Source organism: Oncorhynchus mykiss, chromosome 28 (genome assembly GCF_057628025.1).
Source record: "Oncorhynchus mykiss isolate SJ-2025 chromosome 28, ASM5762802v1, whole genome shotgun sequence".
NCBI classification, from domain to species: Eukaryota; Metazoa; Chordata; class Actinopteri; order Salmoniformes; family Salmonidae; genus Oncorhynchus; species Oncorhynchus mykiss.
In genome coordinates this window covers 18,494,718-18,511,703 of record NC_143049.1, presented here as the reverse complement: position 1 = coordinate 18,511,703, position 16,986 = coordinate 18,494,718, and the positions used below count along the sequence as shown (strand labels likewise).

At 44.7% G+C, this 16,986-nt stretch overlaps 1 protein-coding gene across 8 annotated transcripts in view; it reads left to right on the top strand.

Moving 5' to 3' along the window:
- LOC110508653 (histone-lysine N-methyltransferase 2C) overlaps positions 1 to 16,986 on the top strand; it is a 145,672-nt gene that overhangs the window by 34,155 nt on the left and 94,531 nt on the right. For all 8 annotated transcript variants that reach the window (XM_036966417.2, XM_036966415.2, XM_036966416.2 and 5 more), the window contains exons 7-11: positions 4,259 to 4,421; positions 4,604 to 4,775; positions 5,144 to 5,258; positions 8,599 to 8,774; positions 8,897 to 9,327. In XM_036966417.2, the coding sequence (XP_036822312.2) occupies positions 4,259 to 4,421; positions 4,604 to 4,775; positions 5,144 to 5,258; positions 8,599 to 8,774; positions 8,897 to 9,327 (1,057 nt within the window). The remainder of the gene's footprint in view (positions 1 to 4,258; positions 4,422 to 4,603; positions 4,776 to 5,143; positions 5,259 to 8,598; positions 8,775 to 8,896; positions 9,328 to 16,986) is intronic.

The window sequence follows — 16,986 nt, the reverse complement described above, 5'->3', positions numbered from 1 at the left end:
CTTCAATTCATTGCATTTTCGTCTCTTATCAAAATGAAAAGAAACCAATAAATACATTTACTCAATAAAATTGTATTTTTCAAATTCTCTTTCTCAGTTTTTATACTCTGTGCTCTTAATTTTGTGTTCCCCGACTTTGAATACCACTGCTCTAGAGAATAGGATTTTAACTGTCTCGTGAGTTGTCAGTGTTTACGGTAAATACAGTAGAACTTTGCACTGGTTTATGAATATGCGTTAACAGTGTGTCCATAGTGAGAGTTAACATGGTGCCTGTAATGAATGACAGCAGCAGGAAAGGGGTGTTCCAGTGAGAGACTAATAGAGAGTGAGAAGGAGAGAGAGAGAGAGAGACTGATGAGGTGATGGATCAGGCTGGTTGGTAAAGGTCGCCCCTGGCAGCAATGCTCTCTCCTCTCTCTCAGCTGTGAAATGGAAAAGGTCATGCCACTCAACAGTGAAGGCTGTATAGAGTCATGGTGGCTTAGCTCGGTGCCTACTGTAGCATTAGCACCAACACAACTCACAGACCCCTGACTGGGTGTCTGCGTCCCAAATGGCACCCTATTCCCTATAAAGTGCACTAATTTTGCCTTGGGCCTACAGGGAATAGGGATCTTTTTGGGGTACATCCCATTTGTCTGGCACCCCCCTTGCCTGCTAGACCATCAGCAAATCACCAGCTCCTTTTCAAGTGTCTAAACCTCCATCCGCCTTCATCTGCAATGGTTGGAAAAGACTTGAAGAGTGATAGCAATATGGTGGAAGCTCATCAGTAGGCTGGCTTTCGCCTGGTCAGTTTGTTCAGATCATTGCAGATGAATGAGCCGAGGCATGACTCAGTGTGTTTGGGGAATAACATCTGAGGGAATCTGAAGTACCATTAGCATATGATATGACACTCTGTAAGGGAAGTGTTAGCATCAATGGGCTAATTATGGTGTGACAAAGGGAACCTTTTTGATCTGGAAGCACTGAGAGCATTGGTGGATGGTTTTAAAGGAAGCATGAAAGGATGAGGGAACCACGGACTTGCATGAGCAATGCTGCATTCTGTGGACAATACTTTAGAGAGGTCGTCCTTTGAAATTCTTTGTCCTTTGTTGTAGGAGTTTTTCATTTGGTCTGTAGATGCTGTAAGGGACGGGATTACCATATTGTATCAATTTTAATCTCTCGGTTTAGAGCATGTTACTGTAAAAGCACTTTCTCCTGGAGGCACATCCAGAGCATTCCTTGTGGCCAGTGATTTTAATGCAGGGAAACTGAAATCTGCTTCACCTCATTTTTACCAGCATGTCACCTGTGCAACTAGAGGCAACAAAACACTTGATCACCTTTTAGTCCACATATAGAAATCCATACAAAGCTCTCCCTCGCATTCCATTTGGCAAATCTGACCATAACTCTCTCCTGATTCCTGCTAAGAAGCAAAAACTCAAACAGGAGGTACCAGTGATGCGCTCACTACAGAAGTGGTCCAATGAAGCGGATGCTAGGCTACAGGACTGTTTCTCTAGCACAGACTGGAATGTGTTCCGGGATTCATCTGATGGCATTGGGGAGTTTACCACCTCAGTTAGCGGCTTATTTAATAAGTGTATTGACGACGTCTTCCCCGCAGTGACCATACGTACATATCCCAACTAGAAACCATGGATTATAGGCAACATCCTCACTCAGCTAAAGGCTTCTGCTGCCGCTTTCAAGGAGTGGGACACTAACCTTGACGCTTATAAGACATCCAGCTACAACCTCTGATGAGCCGTCAAACAGTCAAAACGTCAATACAGGATGTGGCAGGGCTTGCAAAATATCATGGATTACACAGGGAAAGCCTGCCGCGAGCTGCCCAGTGAGTACTGGACGACTGTGTGATCTCGCTCCCAGTAGCCGATGTGAGTAAGACCTTTTTAAACAGGTCAACATTCACAAGGCCGCGGGGCCAGACGGATTACCAGGACGTCTACTCCGAGCATACGCTAACCAGCTGTCCGGTGTCTCCACTAATATTTTCAACCTCTCCCTGACCCAGTCTGTTATACCTATATGTTTCAAGCAGACCACCATAGACCCTGTGCCCAAGAATGCCAAGATAACCTGTCTAAATGACAATCGCCCTGTAGCCATGAAGTGCTTTGTGGCTGAGGGGCATTGCTACTGTCGGGTGCTTAAAAAAAAAAATGTTTTACAATGCAATCATCTTAAAGAATTGGATGATTATTCTTCAAATGATTGAATAAATGTGTTATGTTGCCTCTTGTTATCGCCACAACTCTGAGGGAACTTTTGCACATGAAATTCTTTGAAAGGCTGGTCATGACTCACAACACCATCCCAGACACCCTGGACCCTCTCAATTTGCATACAGATCGACAGATGATGCAATCTCTATTGCACTCCACACTGCCCACTCCCACCTGGACAAGAGGAACATCTATGTGAGAATGCTGTTCATTGACTACAGCTCAGCATTCAACACCATAGTGCCCTCCAAGCTCATCGCTAAGCTCAGGACCCTGGGACTGAACATCTCCCTTTGCAACTGGATCCTGGACTTCCTGACGGGCCGCTCCCAGAGAGTGAGGGTAGACAACAACACATCCGCCAAGCTCACCTTCAACACCGGGGCCCCTCAGGGGTGCGTGCTTAGTCCTATGGCTGCACTATTTGGACAAAAAACAGTATCTGGGGCCAGATCGCGATTATGAATGGTGAATTTCAAACAAGTGTCAGGGTAGAGAACATCACTTCTAAAATGAGACCATATGAATTAATGCACACTGTGCTAACTGAATACAAAACTAAATTAAACAAATCTTTTCTAACATTGTTTCTGGCTACATATGATAATAGGATTATTACACCTAATATTAACAAACTAATGTTTTACACGCTCATCAAAATATAGTGTGTTTTAAGCGCAGCACTAATGAATTAATAATATGACTTCCCATTTCCTATTTTACCATTATGAATTCTTAAATAACCTAAGTTAATTATTTATTCAGGCAGCAATAGGCTGCAGATGGAATAGGAAGCTTATGATTGTGTAATTATGTATAAGTAGGCTCAATCATTATTATAATTGAAATCATAAGTAAGTGTCTTTAACATGTAACGCACACAGCCTACCGATTGCAAGGTGTCATTAGTGTCTGAAGCATTTGAAGACTGGTCCAGTCATTCAACGGGACATGTTTCAATATCTCCCTTACTTTTGTTAGTGTTGGGATGGCGAATGTGTGCGAGATGGATGGAATCTTGTATCTTCTTGAAGCCACCTTTGCTGACTGTGTAAAACAGGAACCTTGGATCTTGAAGCCGTCTTTGCTGACTGTGTAAATAGGAACCTTGGATCTTGAAGCCGTCTTTGGTGTCTGTGTAAATAGGAACCTTGGATCTTGAAGCCGTCTTTGCTGACTGTGTAAATAGGAACCATGTTTTTGGCTATGTGATAGCTTCCTGTTTCACCCACACGACACCATACATTCTGTCTGCCATTTACCCGGTACAGTTGAAACCGGGATTCATCAGTGAAGGGCACACTTATCCAGCCAGTGGCCATCAAAGGTGAGCATTTTCCCACTGAAGTTGATTACGATGCCGAACGGCAGTTCTGATCAAGATCCTGGTGAGGACGCCGAGCTTCCCTGAGACTGTTTTGAACAGGTTGTGCAGAAATTCTTTGGTTGTGGAAACCTACAGTTTCATCAGCTGTCCGGGTGGTTGGTCTCAGACGATCCCACCGGTGAAGAAGCCGGATGTGGAGAACCTGGCCTGGCATAGTTACACATGGTCTGCGGTTGTGAGGCCGGTTGGACGTACTGCCAAATTCTCTAAAGCGCCGTTGGAGGTGGCTTATGGTTGACAAATGAACATTCAATTCTCTGGCAACAGTTCTGGTGGACATTCCTGCAAGTCAGCATGCCAATTGTGCACACTCCCTCAACCTGATACATCTGTAGCATTGTGTTATGTGACACAACTGCAATTCTTTTTGTGGCCTTTGATTGTCCCCAGCACAACATGCACCTGTGTAATGATCATGCTGTTTAATCAGCTTCCTGATATGCCACACCTGTCAGGTGGATGGATTAGCTTGGCAAAGGAGAAATGCTGACTAACAGGGATGTAAACAAATGTGTGCACAAAATTTGATATTTTTTTTGCCTATGGCGCCAACGTTTAGCATGTTGAGTTTGATATTTTTGTTCAGTATAAATACATTTGACTCTCTTGTTTCCCCCTTCTCTAGCACTGTGCGTACTGTAAGCGCCTTGGAGCCTCCATCAAGTGCTGTGCTGAAGGATGTGCTCGTCTGTACCATTACCCATGTGCGGGGGCAGCAGGGACTTTTCAGGATATCAGGAGTCTCTCCCTCCTCTGTCCAGATCACATAGAACTGGCCATCAGCAGATGTGAGTCCAGCATTCTAATAATAAACTTGAAATAATTGAAGTAATGCTGTCATAAGTAGGACCAAGGAAAAACTCTAGACACGAGCTACTCACAATCCCCATTCTATTCTCCATTTCTCCCCCCCCCCCCCTACCTCTTACCCTCTCTCATTTCCTTACCCTCCCCCTCTTCCCCCCCTTAGTTCCAGATGACTTTATCTGTGCACTGTGTGACAGCCCTGGGGAGCTCCCTGACCAGCTCTTCTGTACCAGCTGTGGGCAGCACTACCACGGGGCCTGCCTGGACATGGCTGTGACTCCGCTGAGGAGAGCCGGCTGGCAGTGCCCCGAGTGCAAGGTCTGCCAGACATGCAAGTGAGTCACCTTCCAACCGCCCCATCCGTCCACCCACACACCTGACCTGGCCCTGTATTGAGATGTGTGTGTCGGTGGTCGTCAGGCATGGAGGTGGAAACTGTGATTTTTGTTTGTGCTTCCACTGTGGTTTGTGGGTAACGTACCCTCAGACACTGCTCTTTCGTCTCGTACCTCAAACAGCCTGGTTACTGTTAGCAACCGAGTCCGCGATAAGTTCAGGTCAGCTCTGCAATACAGATTAGACCAACACATTGACCCTTTAGCTGTGACTTTGCAACAGTCATTAGTTTCAAGGATTAGGGCACAAGGGGCTATGTATAGAGTCCATAGAGCCAAAGAATAAGTATCCTTCTCCCTGTGTGCAGGAACCCAGGGGAGGACGATAAGATGTTGGTGTGTGACATGTGTGACAAAGGCTACCACACCTTCTGCCTGCAACCAGCCATCGACGACATCCCTACCAACGGATGGAGGTGTAAGGTATGTGGAAGAAACTACAATACTGTGAAAGATAGACAATATAGTGTAAGGTGCTGTATCAGGGTCGGAATTTAACGAGGACTTGGGGCAGAAATGCCCACTAAAGTTCCTTAAATGCACCCTAAATTGTCATAACGAGGGCAAATAAATGCCCTTAAATGTATTGTAAGCTATCACAAATTAAAAACTATACACCAGCTGCAGTAGCGGGATCAAGCCCCCCCCACATCTCGCACAGCCTGGGCACCTCGGGTAATAATAACAGAGGCGAAGTGAAGGAGTCCTGTCAAAATCTGTCCACGGTAAGCAGACCTGCTCCCCTTTCTCAACTATTTTTTTTATTGGCATTGAGCGATTTCTAATTTGAAAAACGACGGCGCAAACATCAGCGGCAGCAGAAGTGGAAAAATATGTTAATAATAATGACCCACCGTCAGCCTCTACTGTTGAGCAAGTCAACCGTCAAAACCACAGTAAAAAAACACTGCCATCGAGGGATGGAAGATTGATTGGGTGGGGGTCGAGGCCATTCAAGATCCTGACACCGTAATGTTCTGTAAAGCCTGCCACGAAACGTTGGTACAAAAGACATCTAAGAGCTTTCGCGGGGCTATCGCGTTTGATTTTTTTGTGACATGGGGACTCAAAAATATATGAGAGCAGTCACCAAGCAGTGTATGGTCAGTTTAGTTCATTTGTCACTTAAACTAGTTAAATATATATTTCAATTTGTTTTGCTTCAGACAAGGTGGAATGGGCTTTTTTCATTAATGAATAGTGTAAAAAGGGACAGGAGAATCCAGCTCAATACCAGCACGCTGACGGACCTAATGATCTTTTCAAAGGCCCACCAGAGGAATAGATCAACCTTGTTCCATAAATTACTTAGTTGTCTTGTAATTATATTTATTTATGTGTTACGAATAGCTGAATTTTAATACTGATCATTGGTGTGTCCAATTGTTAGGCATCACATTTAGGCAGCTAACACCACAAATAATGTGAATTTTTACATGTGTGATTTTAAGTTAATAATACAAATATAAACTATGTTACAATGACATTAATTGAGTAAATGCTTGCTTTTTTTTGCCAATACACGACCGTAGAAACATTTCCACATTTCGTTATTTATGTTTTTTTTTGTCATGGAAACGCCTCAAAATACCTCTAAAAGTTCATGGGGCAGAACATGCCCTGTCCCCTGCTGTATATTACAGGTAAACTCAGCAAAAAAAGAAACGTTCTCTCACTGCCAACTGCATTTATTTTCAGCAAACTTAACATGTGTAAATAGTTGTATGAACATAAGATTCAACAACTGAGACATGTGACTAACAAATGGAATAATGTGTCCCTGAACAAAGGGGGGGTCAAAATCAAAAGTAACAGTCAGTATCTGGTGTGGCCACCAGCTGCATTAAGTACTGCAGTGCATCTCCTCCTCATGGACTCACCATATTTGCCAGTTCTTGCTGTGAGATGTTACCCCACTCTTCCACCAAGGCACTGCAAGTTCCTGGATATTTCTGGGGGGAATGGCCCTAGCCCTCACCCTCCGATCCAACAGCTCCCAGACGTGCTCAATGGGATTGAGATCCGGGCTCTTCGCTGGCCATGGCAGAACACTGACATTCCTGTCTTGCAGGAAATCACGCACAGAACGAGCAGTATGGCTGGTGGCATTGTCATGCTGGAGGGTCATGTCAGGATGAGCCTGCAGGAAGGGTACCACATGAGGGAGGAGGATGTCTTCCCTGTAACGCACAGCGTTGAGATTGCCTGCAATGACAACAAGCTCAGTCCGATGATGCTGTGACACACTGCCGCAGACCATTACGGACCCTCCCCCTCCAAATCGATCCCTCTCCGGAGTACAGGCGTCGGTGTAATGCTCATTCCTTCGATGACAAACACGAATCCGACCATCACCCCTGGTGAGACAATACCACGACACGTCAGTGAAGAGAACTTTTTGCCAGTCCGGTCTGATCCGGTGGGTTTGTGCCCATAGGCGTCATTGTTGCCGGTGATACGTGGTGAGGACCTGCCCCTTACAACAGGCCTACAAGCCCTCAGTCCAGCCTCTCTCTGTTTATTGCGGACAGTCTGAGCACTAATAGAGGGATTGTGCGTTCCTGGTGTAACTCGGGCAGTTGTTGCCATCCTGTACCTGTCCCGCAGGTGTGATGTTCCGATGTACTGTTACACGTGATCTGCCACTTTGAGAACGTACACTCAGATGAGCAGGGACCCTGGAAATCTTTGTGTTTTTCAGAGTCAGTAGAAAGGCCTCTTTAGTGTCCTAAGTTTTCATACCTGTGACCTTAGTTGCCTACCATCTGTAAGCTGTTAGTGTCTTAACGACCGTTCCACAGGTGCATGTTCATTAATTGTTTATGGTTCATTGAACAAGCATGGGAAACAGTGTTTAAACCCTTTCCAATGTTGATCTGAGAAGTTATTTGGATTTTTACGAATTATCTTTGAAAGACAAGGTCCTGAAAAAGGGCCGTTTATTTTTTTGCTGAGTTTGTATGGTATGAAAAGCTGTAGATGGCACGGGGGGAAGAAATCTGTATAGAATGAGAAAATGAATAAAAGGGTTGCCTGTTCCTTTTATTTGTCAATACGTATGAACAGAGGTTTAAAACTCCCACAGTTCCTATTGAGAAATGATCACCTGATGAGAATATTACATTTTTTCCGTGGTTGTATCTGTGCTTTCTGTGGTTAAGAAATGACTCACACAGGCTGCTCTTTTAAAGGCTGCCGTTTAGCCTCAGACCCTGTATCATTTCAGATAAGGCAGCAGCGCCCGTGTGTGTGTGTGTGTGCGCGGCGGGGAAATCAAACCGTATGCGTCATCATCCCCTGCCTGTGGCCCCTTCCTCTGGTGGAGCAGGTGGTGTGCACTGCCTGTCTGGGTGGCCTATCAGCTGTGGTGGTGGGTGGGGATCTGACTGCAGACCGCAGCAGCCAGTGAGGCGCCGGCCAGGTGGCGGAACATCTTCACACTCACTTAGCTTTTGCCTCTCAGTCTGACTCGGCAGCACAGAAGGAGCACAGCCCACACAGCACCCAACCCCCTCTTGCTTTTCTTTTGCTTTCGCTCTCTTGCTCTTCTCTATTGCTCTTCTTGCTCTGTTCTCACTCTTTCTCTTGCGCAGCCTAACTCGCCCCTCTCTCTCTCCTCCACTCTTGAAGCTGCTGCGTCTTGCCCAAGCACTTTAGTTCAGACTGAAGCCTCATCTGAATGTCTTCTTGGAGATGAATAAAAACAAAACTAAGTATCATTGCTCCAGTTTCAGTTCTCTCTCTCTCTCTCCCCCTCCTCCAGAACTGCAGAGTGTGTGTCCAGTGCGGCACCAGGACCAGTGGTCAGTGGCACCACACCAGTCTACTGTGTGAGACCTGTGTCCAACATCAGGACCCCAGCCTTAGCTGTCCGCTGTGTGCCTGTATCCTGGACCCAGAGCACCACAAAGACCTGTTGTCCTGCCACAGTTGTAAAAGGTACTAACACACACAGTCCCGTTGGTCATTCTATTTTCTTTTTCCTTTGTTTTAGCATTGTCTCTTTTTCCATTGATGTGTGATGTCCTTAATCTTCATTTTTCCACTCCTCTTGCTTCCAGATGGCTCCACCTGGAGTGTGAGCGCCAGTCGTCAGGCCATGCAGACATCCAGCCCAGCCAGGGCTATGTGTGTTCAAGCTGCAGGCCTACTGGGTCACAACCACAACATGCCCCACCACAGGTAGAAGAGGTGGTGGTGGTGCCGGAGAAGGACACTGGAGGCCTAGAGCTGAGCCCACAGACTGCTACTCAGAGCCACACAGACTCCGAACCGGTGGTTCTAATGCACACCGATCTAGAACCTGGTCTGAAGCAGCTGAGGTCTCCTCCTCCAGTGCATAATGATCCAGAACCGGAATTACAACCAGTTCCAATGCACACGGATACAGAACCAGAGCCCCAGCCAAAGCCTATCCAAGCCACCGCCGCTGTCTGTGAGAACGGCCATGAGGAGAGGCAGCCACAGCAGGCTACATCAGACCAGCAGCCCGGTAAGTCCCTCTTTTGTATGACTGGGTTATTTGTGTCTACACACAGAGGCCAACTGTGTGTTGTGGTTGAACATTATTTCCCCCTATCATTCTCCTTTAATGCTCTCCAGCGGTTTGGCAGGTGGACTCATTAGAGTGTGAGAGATTTGTTTGTCACGTGGCTTATTACCTCAGGATTGAAAGGTTGCATGAAAACCGCTAGTCTGGCTTATTTAGTGTCCAAACTCACAGACCAGGCAGGTTTTCGGGTACAGAATGCCAGACAGTGTAACTCTGTGGGCTAAACACACACACACACACAATTCCTTTCCATGCAGGTGTTAGGTTTGGCCACGGTCGAGCAGCAGTATCACTGATGAAGTTATAAGTCCCTTGTGTGTAGATGAAGGCGGTCTGGCCTGGATGAAGACCAGAGGGAAGCATCGCTCTGTCTGCTCTCTCTTTGCCATGGCTCACATCAGACTGACAGCCATTCATCAGCAGGGGCTTTGTTTCTAAAGGCATCGATAACCAGATGGGCTCACATTATCACAAGATTAAAGCCATGAAAGCATTGTCTTTGTAATTCTTTTTGGAGTGAAAAAGCACTTTGTATTCTCCCATTGATGCTCCTGGGGAGATGTTGGTCTCTGTCCTTGTTTTGAGGAGTGGGCTAGAGACTAACCTGGGTGAACAGAACACTACTGGCTGGTGTTCAATATGGCGCACCGTAGCATGATGTTTTGCAATGGAAAACAAAAGTCTGCTGTTATTTGACAAATTAATACATTCTACAATGAGTTCAGAATTAGAAGTAGGTTTTCGGTCGAACTACCCTTGTTTCACTTCCCTGCAGAATGTGTCTTCTCTTGAGCACGACCCTGGCCCGGATTCCTCCTCATCTATTATAATTTAGCAGCAATGCTTTTATTCGCTACAGTTTAGATAGATATAAGTAGTTTTTGTCCCCGATTTTGTGATATCCAATTGCGGTCCAATTATGATAGGCTGGACTATAGAACTAGTCAAAATTCACCCAAGGCTGAAAAATGTCAAAAGAACGTTGGCTAAGCTGGAACACTAGCGCGAGCCCATAGCAAATTAATGGAATCGAACGTTCGCAGAGCCTCTGGCTGGAGTGACTTAGAATTCCATTTTGCCTAAATGGCACCAAAAAATGTATGACTTTTTATTTTACCACTACAATCTGTTCTTAGGACGAAACTGAAAAATAATAACTTAGAAAGTAAACATCCGCAGTTTTTGATGGTGCCAAGTGTGCTTATGTCTGCATAACGAGGAAGTAGGGAAATAATTGCAACTTTTGACTATTTCTGGTCTAGCGATCGATGACAGCTGAGTACACTGCCCAACCTTATGTAATTAGAAAGAGGAGATTATCCTGATTAAAATGGTTTCCGCTTTGAAAAAAATCGAAATATATACATTGCGAGTTATTTGGCAAAATAGACAGATATACCTGTATTTCCCTATAGTAAATAATGGAACGACCTCAGAGTTCCATGAGTTTCATTTTTTGTTGTTTATATTTTAACTATAAACAACGTGGGCAGTTCTCATTGCCAACAATAGCAAAGCAGGCATTGTGACGTAGAACAATAAACTGGGAATTTTATTGGGGGGGGAAAAGCATTGTTAAAAATGCAACTCCCCAGCGGGCTCGGGAGAGGCGAAGGTCGAGTCATGCGTCCTCCCGAAACATGACCCGCAAAACTGCTCCTTTAACACCCGCCCGCTTAACCTGGTAGCCAGCTGCACCAATGTGTCACAGGAAACACCATTCAACTGATGACAGAAGTCAGCTTGCAGGCGCCTGACCCGCCACAAGGAGTCGATAGTGCGCGATGAGCCAAGTAAAGCTCCCCCCAAGCTCCCCCCTCCCCTAACCCGGACGGCGTTGGGCAAATTGTGCGCCGCCTTATGGGACTCCCGGTCACGGCCGGTTGTGACAGACTGGTATCAATCCCGGGTCTGTAGTGACGCCTCTAGCACAGCGGCGCAGCCTAAGGACTGCTGCACCACTCGGGAGGCCCCATCAATTAGCTCTTCAGTAAGGCCATTCTACTTCCAATGTTTGTCTATGGAGATTGCATTGCTGTGTGCTCAATTTTATACACCTGTCAGCAACGGGTTGTGGCTGAAACAGCCGAATCCACTAATTTGACAGGATGTCCACATACTTTTGTGTAAATATAGTATGTTCATGTCATTGTCACTCAAAAATAATTTAAATGTAGTTGCTAGTAGACTAACGACAACGTTACAATGGTTAAAGTAGTTTTTATGTCATTTTGGAAATAAAGCAGTACAGTGCCAGGGAGGTTTTAACACCTATTACCATAGGAAGCTTCTTCAGACATTTTTGTCAACGAGCTGCGGGCGTGGAGGTATGTTTTAGTTTGAAGATGCCATGATGTCGGCATTTTTCCTCTCTCGCTTGCTTCTCAAAAGTGGCTTGCGATGTGTCAGCTGCAAGCACAAGTATCCTAGCTAGCTACTGCCCCCTTGAAGATTTAGAACAATTACTAGACGCTCGATCCTCTCAATCCGTATATGAAGTGAGACACATTTGAAAGAAGTACTAAGTGACAAAAATGAGAATACTGAAAAGTACAGATGTTTCGGTATACCGTGCAACACTTATAGGTAGGGGTAAAGTGACTAGGCACCAGGATAGATAATAAACAGTAGCAGCATCATATGTGATGAGTCAAAAGGATTAGTGCAAAGAGGGTCAATGCAGAATGTCGGGGTAGCTATTTGGTTAACTAAGCTATTTAGTAGTCTTATGGCTTGGGGATAGAAGCTGTTCAGGGTTCTGTTGGTTGCAGACTTGGTGCCGTACAGTAGCAGAGAGAACACTCTGTGACTTGGGTAGCTGGAGTCTTTGACAATTTTTAGCGTGCAACACTTTTATACCGTGCAACACTTATAGGTAGGGGTAAAGTGACTAGGCACCAGGATAGATAATAAACAGTAGCAGCATCATATGTGATGAGTCAAAAGGATTAGTGCAAAGAGGGTCAATGCAGAATGTCGGGGTAGCTATTTGGTTAACTAAGCTATTTAGTAGTCTTATGGCTTGGGGATAGAAGCTGTTCAGGGTTCTGTTGGTTCCAGACTTGGTGCCGTACAGTAGCAGAGAGAACACTCTGTGACTTGGGTAGCTGGAGTCTTTGACAATTTTTAGGGCCTTCCTCTGACACCACCTGGTATAGAGGTCCTGGGCGTCAGGGAGCTTGGCCCCAGTGATCGACTGGGTCGTACTCACTACTAGGGCCGGGCGGTATACCGTATTTTACTATACTGATGCACTGACCGGTTTGGGTTTTTACTTTCAAATACTGTTATAGAAGGTAATGTTTGGTTTGTTAAATTTGATACACTGTGTGTAACGTCTGTTTTTATAGTTTACTCCACTACTTGAGTCATCCCTTTCCATCCCTCTCCACTCGCTCTCTCTCTCTCCATGCCGCTTTCCACACAGACCTAGTCCAACCGCCAGCATTTGTTGTTGCTTGACCATGAGATACTTTTGTTCAGTCTGCATGGTCAATGCAGCACACTTATTTTTTTATTTAATCTTTTATTTAACTAGGCAAGTCAGTTAAGAATAAATTCGTATTTACAATGACGGCTTACCGGGGAACATTGGGTTAACTGCCTTGTTCAGGGGCAGAACATCAGATTCATACCGTGTCAGCTTGGGGATTCGATCTAGCAACCTTTCGGTTACTGGCCCAACGCTCCAACCACTAGGCTACCTGCAGCCACATGCAACAATGTTGATGAGAACAATGTTGTTTCCACTTTGATCTTAGTATGAATCCGCAAGCGTTCTATAATTACAATATTCATTTTTGTTTCTTACATCTGCAAACAGATTGTATTTTCTTAGCAAGTTAAGCTAAATTGTGTTTGCTGGGATTGGCTTAGAATTGAGAGAGCCATGTGAATGAGAAGTGGCTGTGTAGCATGGCGATTGGCAGCCAGGAGAAAGGAATTATAATTATTATATTCAGCCCAAGGGCATAATTGTTTTTATGGGGTATTACTGCCACAAGGGGGGCATGCTCGGGCCTCTGTTTGCTGTAGTCCACGAGCAGCTCCTTTGTCTTGGTGATGTTGAGGGAGAGGTTGTTGTCCTGGCACCACACGGCCAGTTCACTGACCAACTCTCTCTCTAGGTGGTCTCATTGTCGGTGATCAGGCCTACCACTTCCCCAAACTGAATTACTGTTTTGGAGTCGTGTGCGGCCACGCAGTCGTGGGTGAACAGCAGGGGACTTACTAGGGCTGCACGAGGAATCGAATTCAGATCGAAATTACGATATTGACGTGCACTATCCATATAGGCTGCGATTTTCTTGTTTGACATTCCATTAATACAACAACAACCAGACTAATATACCTCCTCCAATGAGATGTGCTATTTCGTTAATTCGCTCTACATGCACAGAGGATGCTGACCAATCACAAGCGGGCTCTCTCTCTGCATGGCATGCACACGCTCCCTGCTTAGAGCACACCGCTAGATGCTGGCAGGAGAGAAAGGGTTTTACCAAAGACCTTACAGTATAAGGTTTAGGAACTCTGTGGCTTTACCGCATGTGTGTCGGATACACGAGTGCTGCAGGTTCTAAAGAGAACGTCGATTTGGTGCCAAAGAAGGGCACATCTTCAGTGGTATGGGAGTATTGCGGCTATAGACTTATCGATATCAACTAAATGCAAGTGTTGTGCAAAAAGTTGTGGCGACAACGAGGCAACATTATTTATTGAATAATTTTAAGACTAAATATCCTCTACTTTACGACAATTGCATAGTTACAAAAAAAACTATCGACAGTTGCAATGCCCCTCAGCCACAATCGGCACCCTATGTTAAACAGGCATTGATTGCCGATGCGTTTTGAAGTGTAACGCCCTATGAAAGAACATCCCGCGCAGACACATAGAAATGACAGACGCGATCACAGTCAAAGACACGGTTCCTATTTACACAGTCAGAGAAGACTACTTCATAAAGACGATGAAGGTGGACAGGAAATACAAGATTCCATCTCGCACATATTCACCATCCCAACACTGTACAACAAAAATAAGGGAGATGTTGAAACATGTCGCATTGAGTGACTGGACTCCAATGTTTTGGACACAAGCTGCACCAAATGTTACATGTTTTAAAGGCACTTTGCGTAAAAAAAAATTAAAAGTATAAATCACTTTGATTTATAATTTGATGATTAAGCCTACCTATACATAATTACACAATCATAAGCTTTCTATTCGATCTGCAGCCTATTGTTGCCTGAATAAATATCTTAGGTTATTTAAGAACTCATATTTTTAAAATGGGAACTCATGTTATTAATTCATTAATTACTGCTGCGATTAAAGTCAATATTTTGATTATTTAAAAAAAATGTGTTTGTTAATATATGTAGGTGTAATAATCCTATCTATTATCATATGTAGCCTATAACAATGAAGAAATTTAGTTTGGTTTTGTATTCAGTTAGCACATTATGTATTAAGTCATATGATATCATTGTAGAAGTGATGTTCTCTACCCTGACACTGGTTTGAAAATCACAATTGCGATATCTGGCCAAATCCTGCATTTTATCCATTGCACAGGGAGGTGTTCAGGGTCTGGAGCTAAGTGATGATCTTGTAGGGCGCTATGGTGTTGAATGCTGAGCTGTAGTCAATGAACAGCATTCTGACATAGGTGTTCCTCTTGTACAGGCGGGATACATAATTTAAACATTCACAGTGTAGGTTGGAAAAGTATGTGAACCCCTAGGCTAATGGTATTTCCCAAAGCTAATTGGAGTCAGGAGTCAGCTAACCTGGAGTCCAATCAATGAGATGAAATTGGAGATGTTGGTTAGAGCTGCCTTGCCCTATAAAAAAACTCTCACAATTTGAGTTTGCTGTCCACAAGAAGCATTGCCTGATGTGAACCATGCCTCAAACAAAAGAGATCGTAGAAGACCTAAATTTTTTTTGACTTGCATGAAGCTGGAAAGGGTTACAAAAGTATCTCTAAAAGCCTTGATGTTCATCAGTCCACAGTAAGACAAGTTGTCTATAAATGGAGAACGTTCAGCACTGTTCCTACTCTCCCTAGGAGTGGCCGTCCTGCAAAGATGACTCCAAGTGCACAGCGGAATGCGTCATGAGGTTAAGAAGAATCCTGGAGTGTCATCTCTAATACTTACAGAAATCTCTGGAACATGCTAAAATCTCTGACGGGTCTACGATACGTAAAACACTAAACAAGAATGGTGTTCATGGTAGGACACCACGGAAGAAGCCAATACTGTCAAAAAAAAACAATGCTGCACGTCTGAAGTTTGCCAACCGCACCTGGATGTTCCACAGCGCTACTGGCAATAATATTTATTGGACAGTTGAAACTACAGTTGAGTTGTTTGGAAGGAACACACAACACTGTGTGGAGAAAAAAAGGCACAGCACACCGACATCAAAACCTCACCCCAACTGTAAAGTATGTTGGAGGGAGCATCATGGATTGGGGCTGCTTTGCTGCCTCAGGGCCTGGACAGCTTGCTATCATTGACGGAAAAATGCATTCCCAAGTTTATCAAGGCATTTTGCAGGGTAATGTTAGGCTATCTGGCCGCCAATTGAAGCTTGACAGAAGTTGGGTGACGCAACAGGACAACGACCTAAAACACAGAAGTAATGGCTTCAACAGAAGAAAATACGCATTCTGGAGTGGCCCATTCAGAGTCCTGACGTCAACCTGATTGAGATGCTGTGGCATGACCTCGAGAGCAGTTCACACCAGACATCCCAATAATATTACTGAACTGAAACAGTTTTGTAAAGAGGAATGGTCCAAAATTCCTCCTGACCGTTGTGCAGGTTTGATCCACAACTACAGCAAATGTTTGGTTGAGGTTATTGCTGCCAAAGGAGGGTCAACCAGTTATTAAATCCAAGGGTTCACATACTTTTCCCACCCTCCACTGTGAATGTTTACATGGTGTGTTCAATAAAGACATGAAAACAAATAATTGTTTGTGTTATTAGTTTAAGCAGACTGTCTGTGTTCTAGATGAAAGTCAGATCAAATTTTATGAACAATTTATGCAGAAATCCAGCTATTTCCAAAGGGTTCACATACTTGTTCTTACCACTGTAGGTAGGGGTAAAGTGACTATGCATAGATAATAAACAGTGAGTAGCAGCAGTGTAAAAACAAAGGGGATGTCAATGTAAATAGTCCAGGTGGCCATTTGATTAATTGTTCAGCAGTCTTATGGCTTGGGGGTGGAAGCTGTTTAGAAGCCTTTTGGACCTAGACTTGGCGCTCTGGTACCGCTTTCCTTGCGGTAGCAGAAAGAGCAGTCTTTGACTTGGGTGGCTGGAGTCTTTGACATTTTTTGGGCCTTCCTCTGACTCCGCTTAGTATATAGGTCCTGGATGGCAGGAGGTTTGGTCCCAGTGATGTACTGGGCCATACGCACTACCCTCTGTAGCGACTGAAGGTCTAATGCCGAGCAGTTGCTATACCAGGCGGCAATGAAACCGGTCAGGATACTCTCGATGGTGCAGCTGTTTAACTTTTTGCCAAATATGCCAAATCTTTTCAGTGTCCTGAGGGGAAACTTATTGCACTTATTG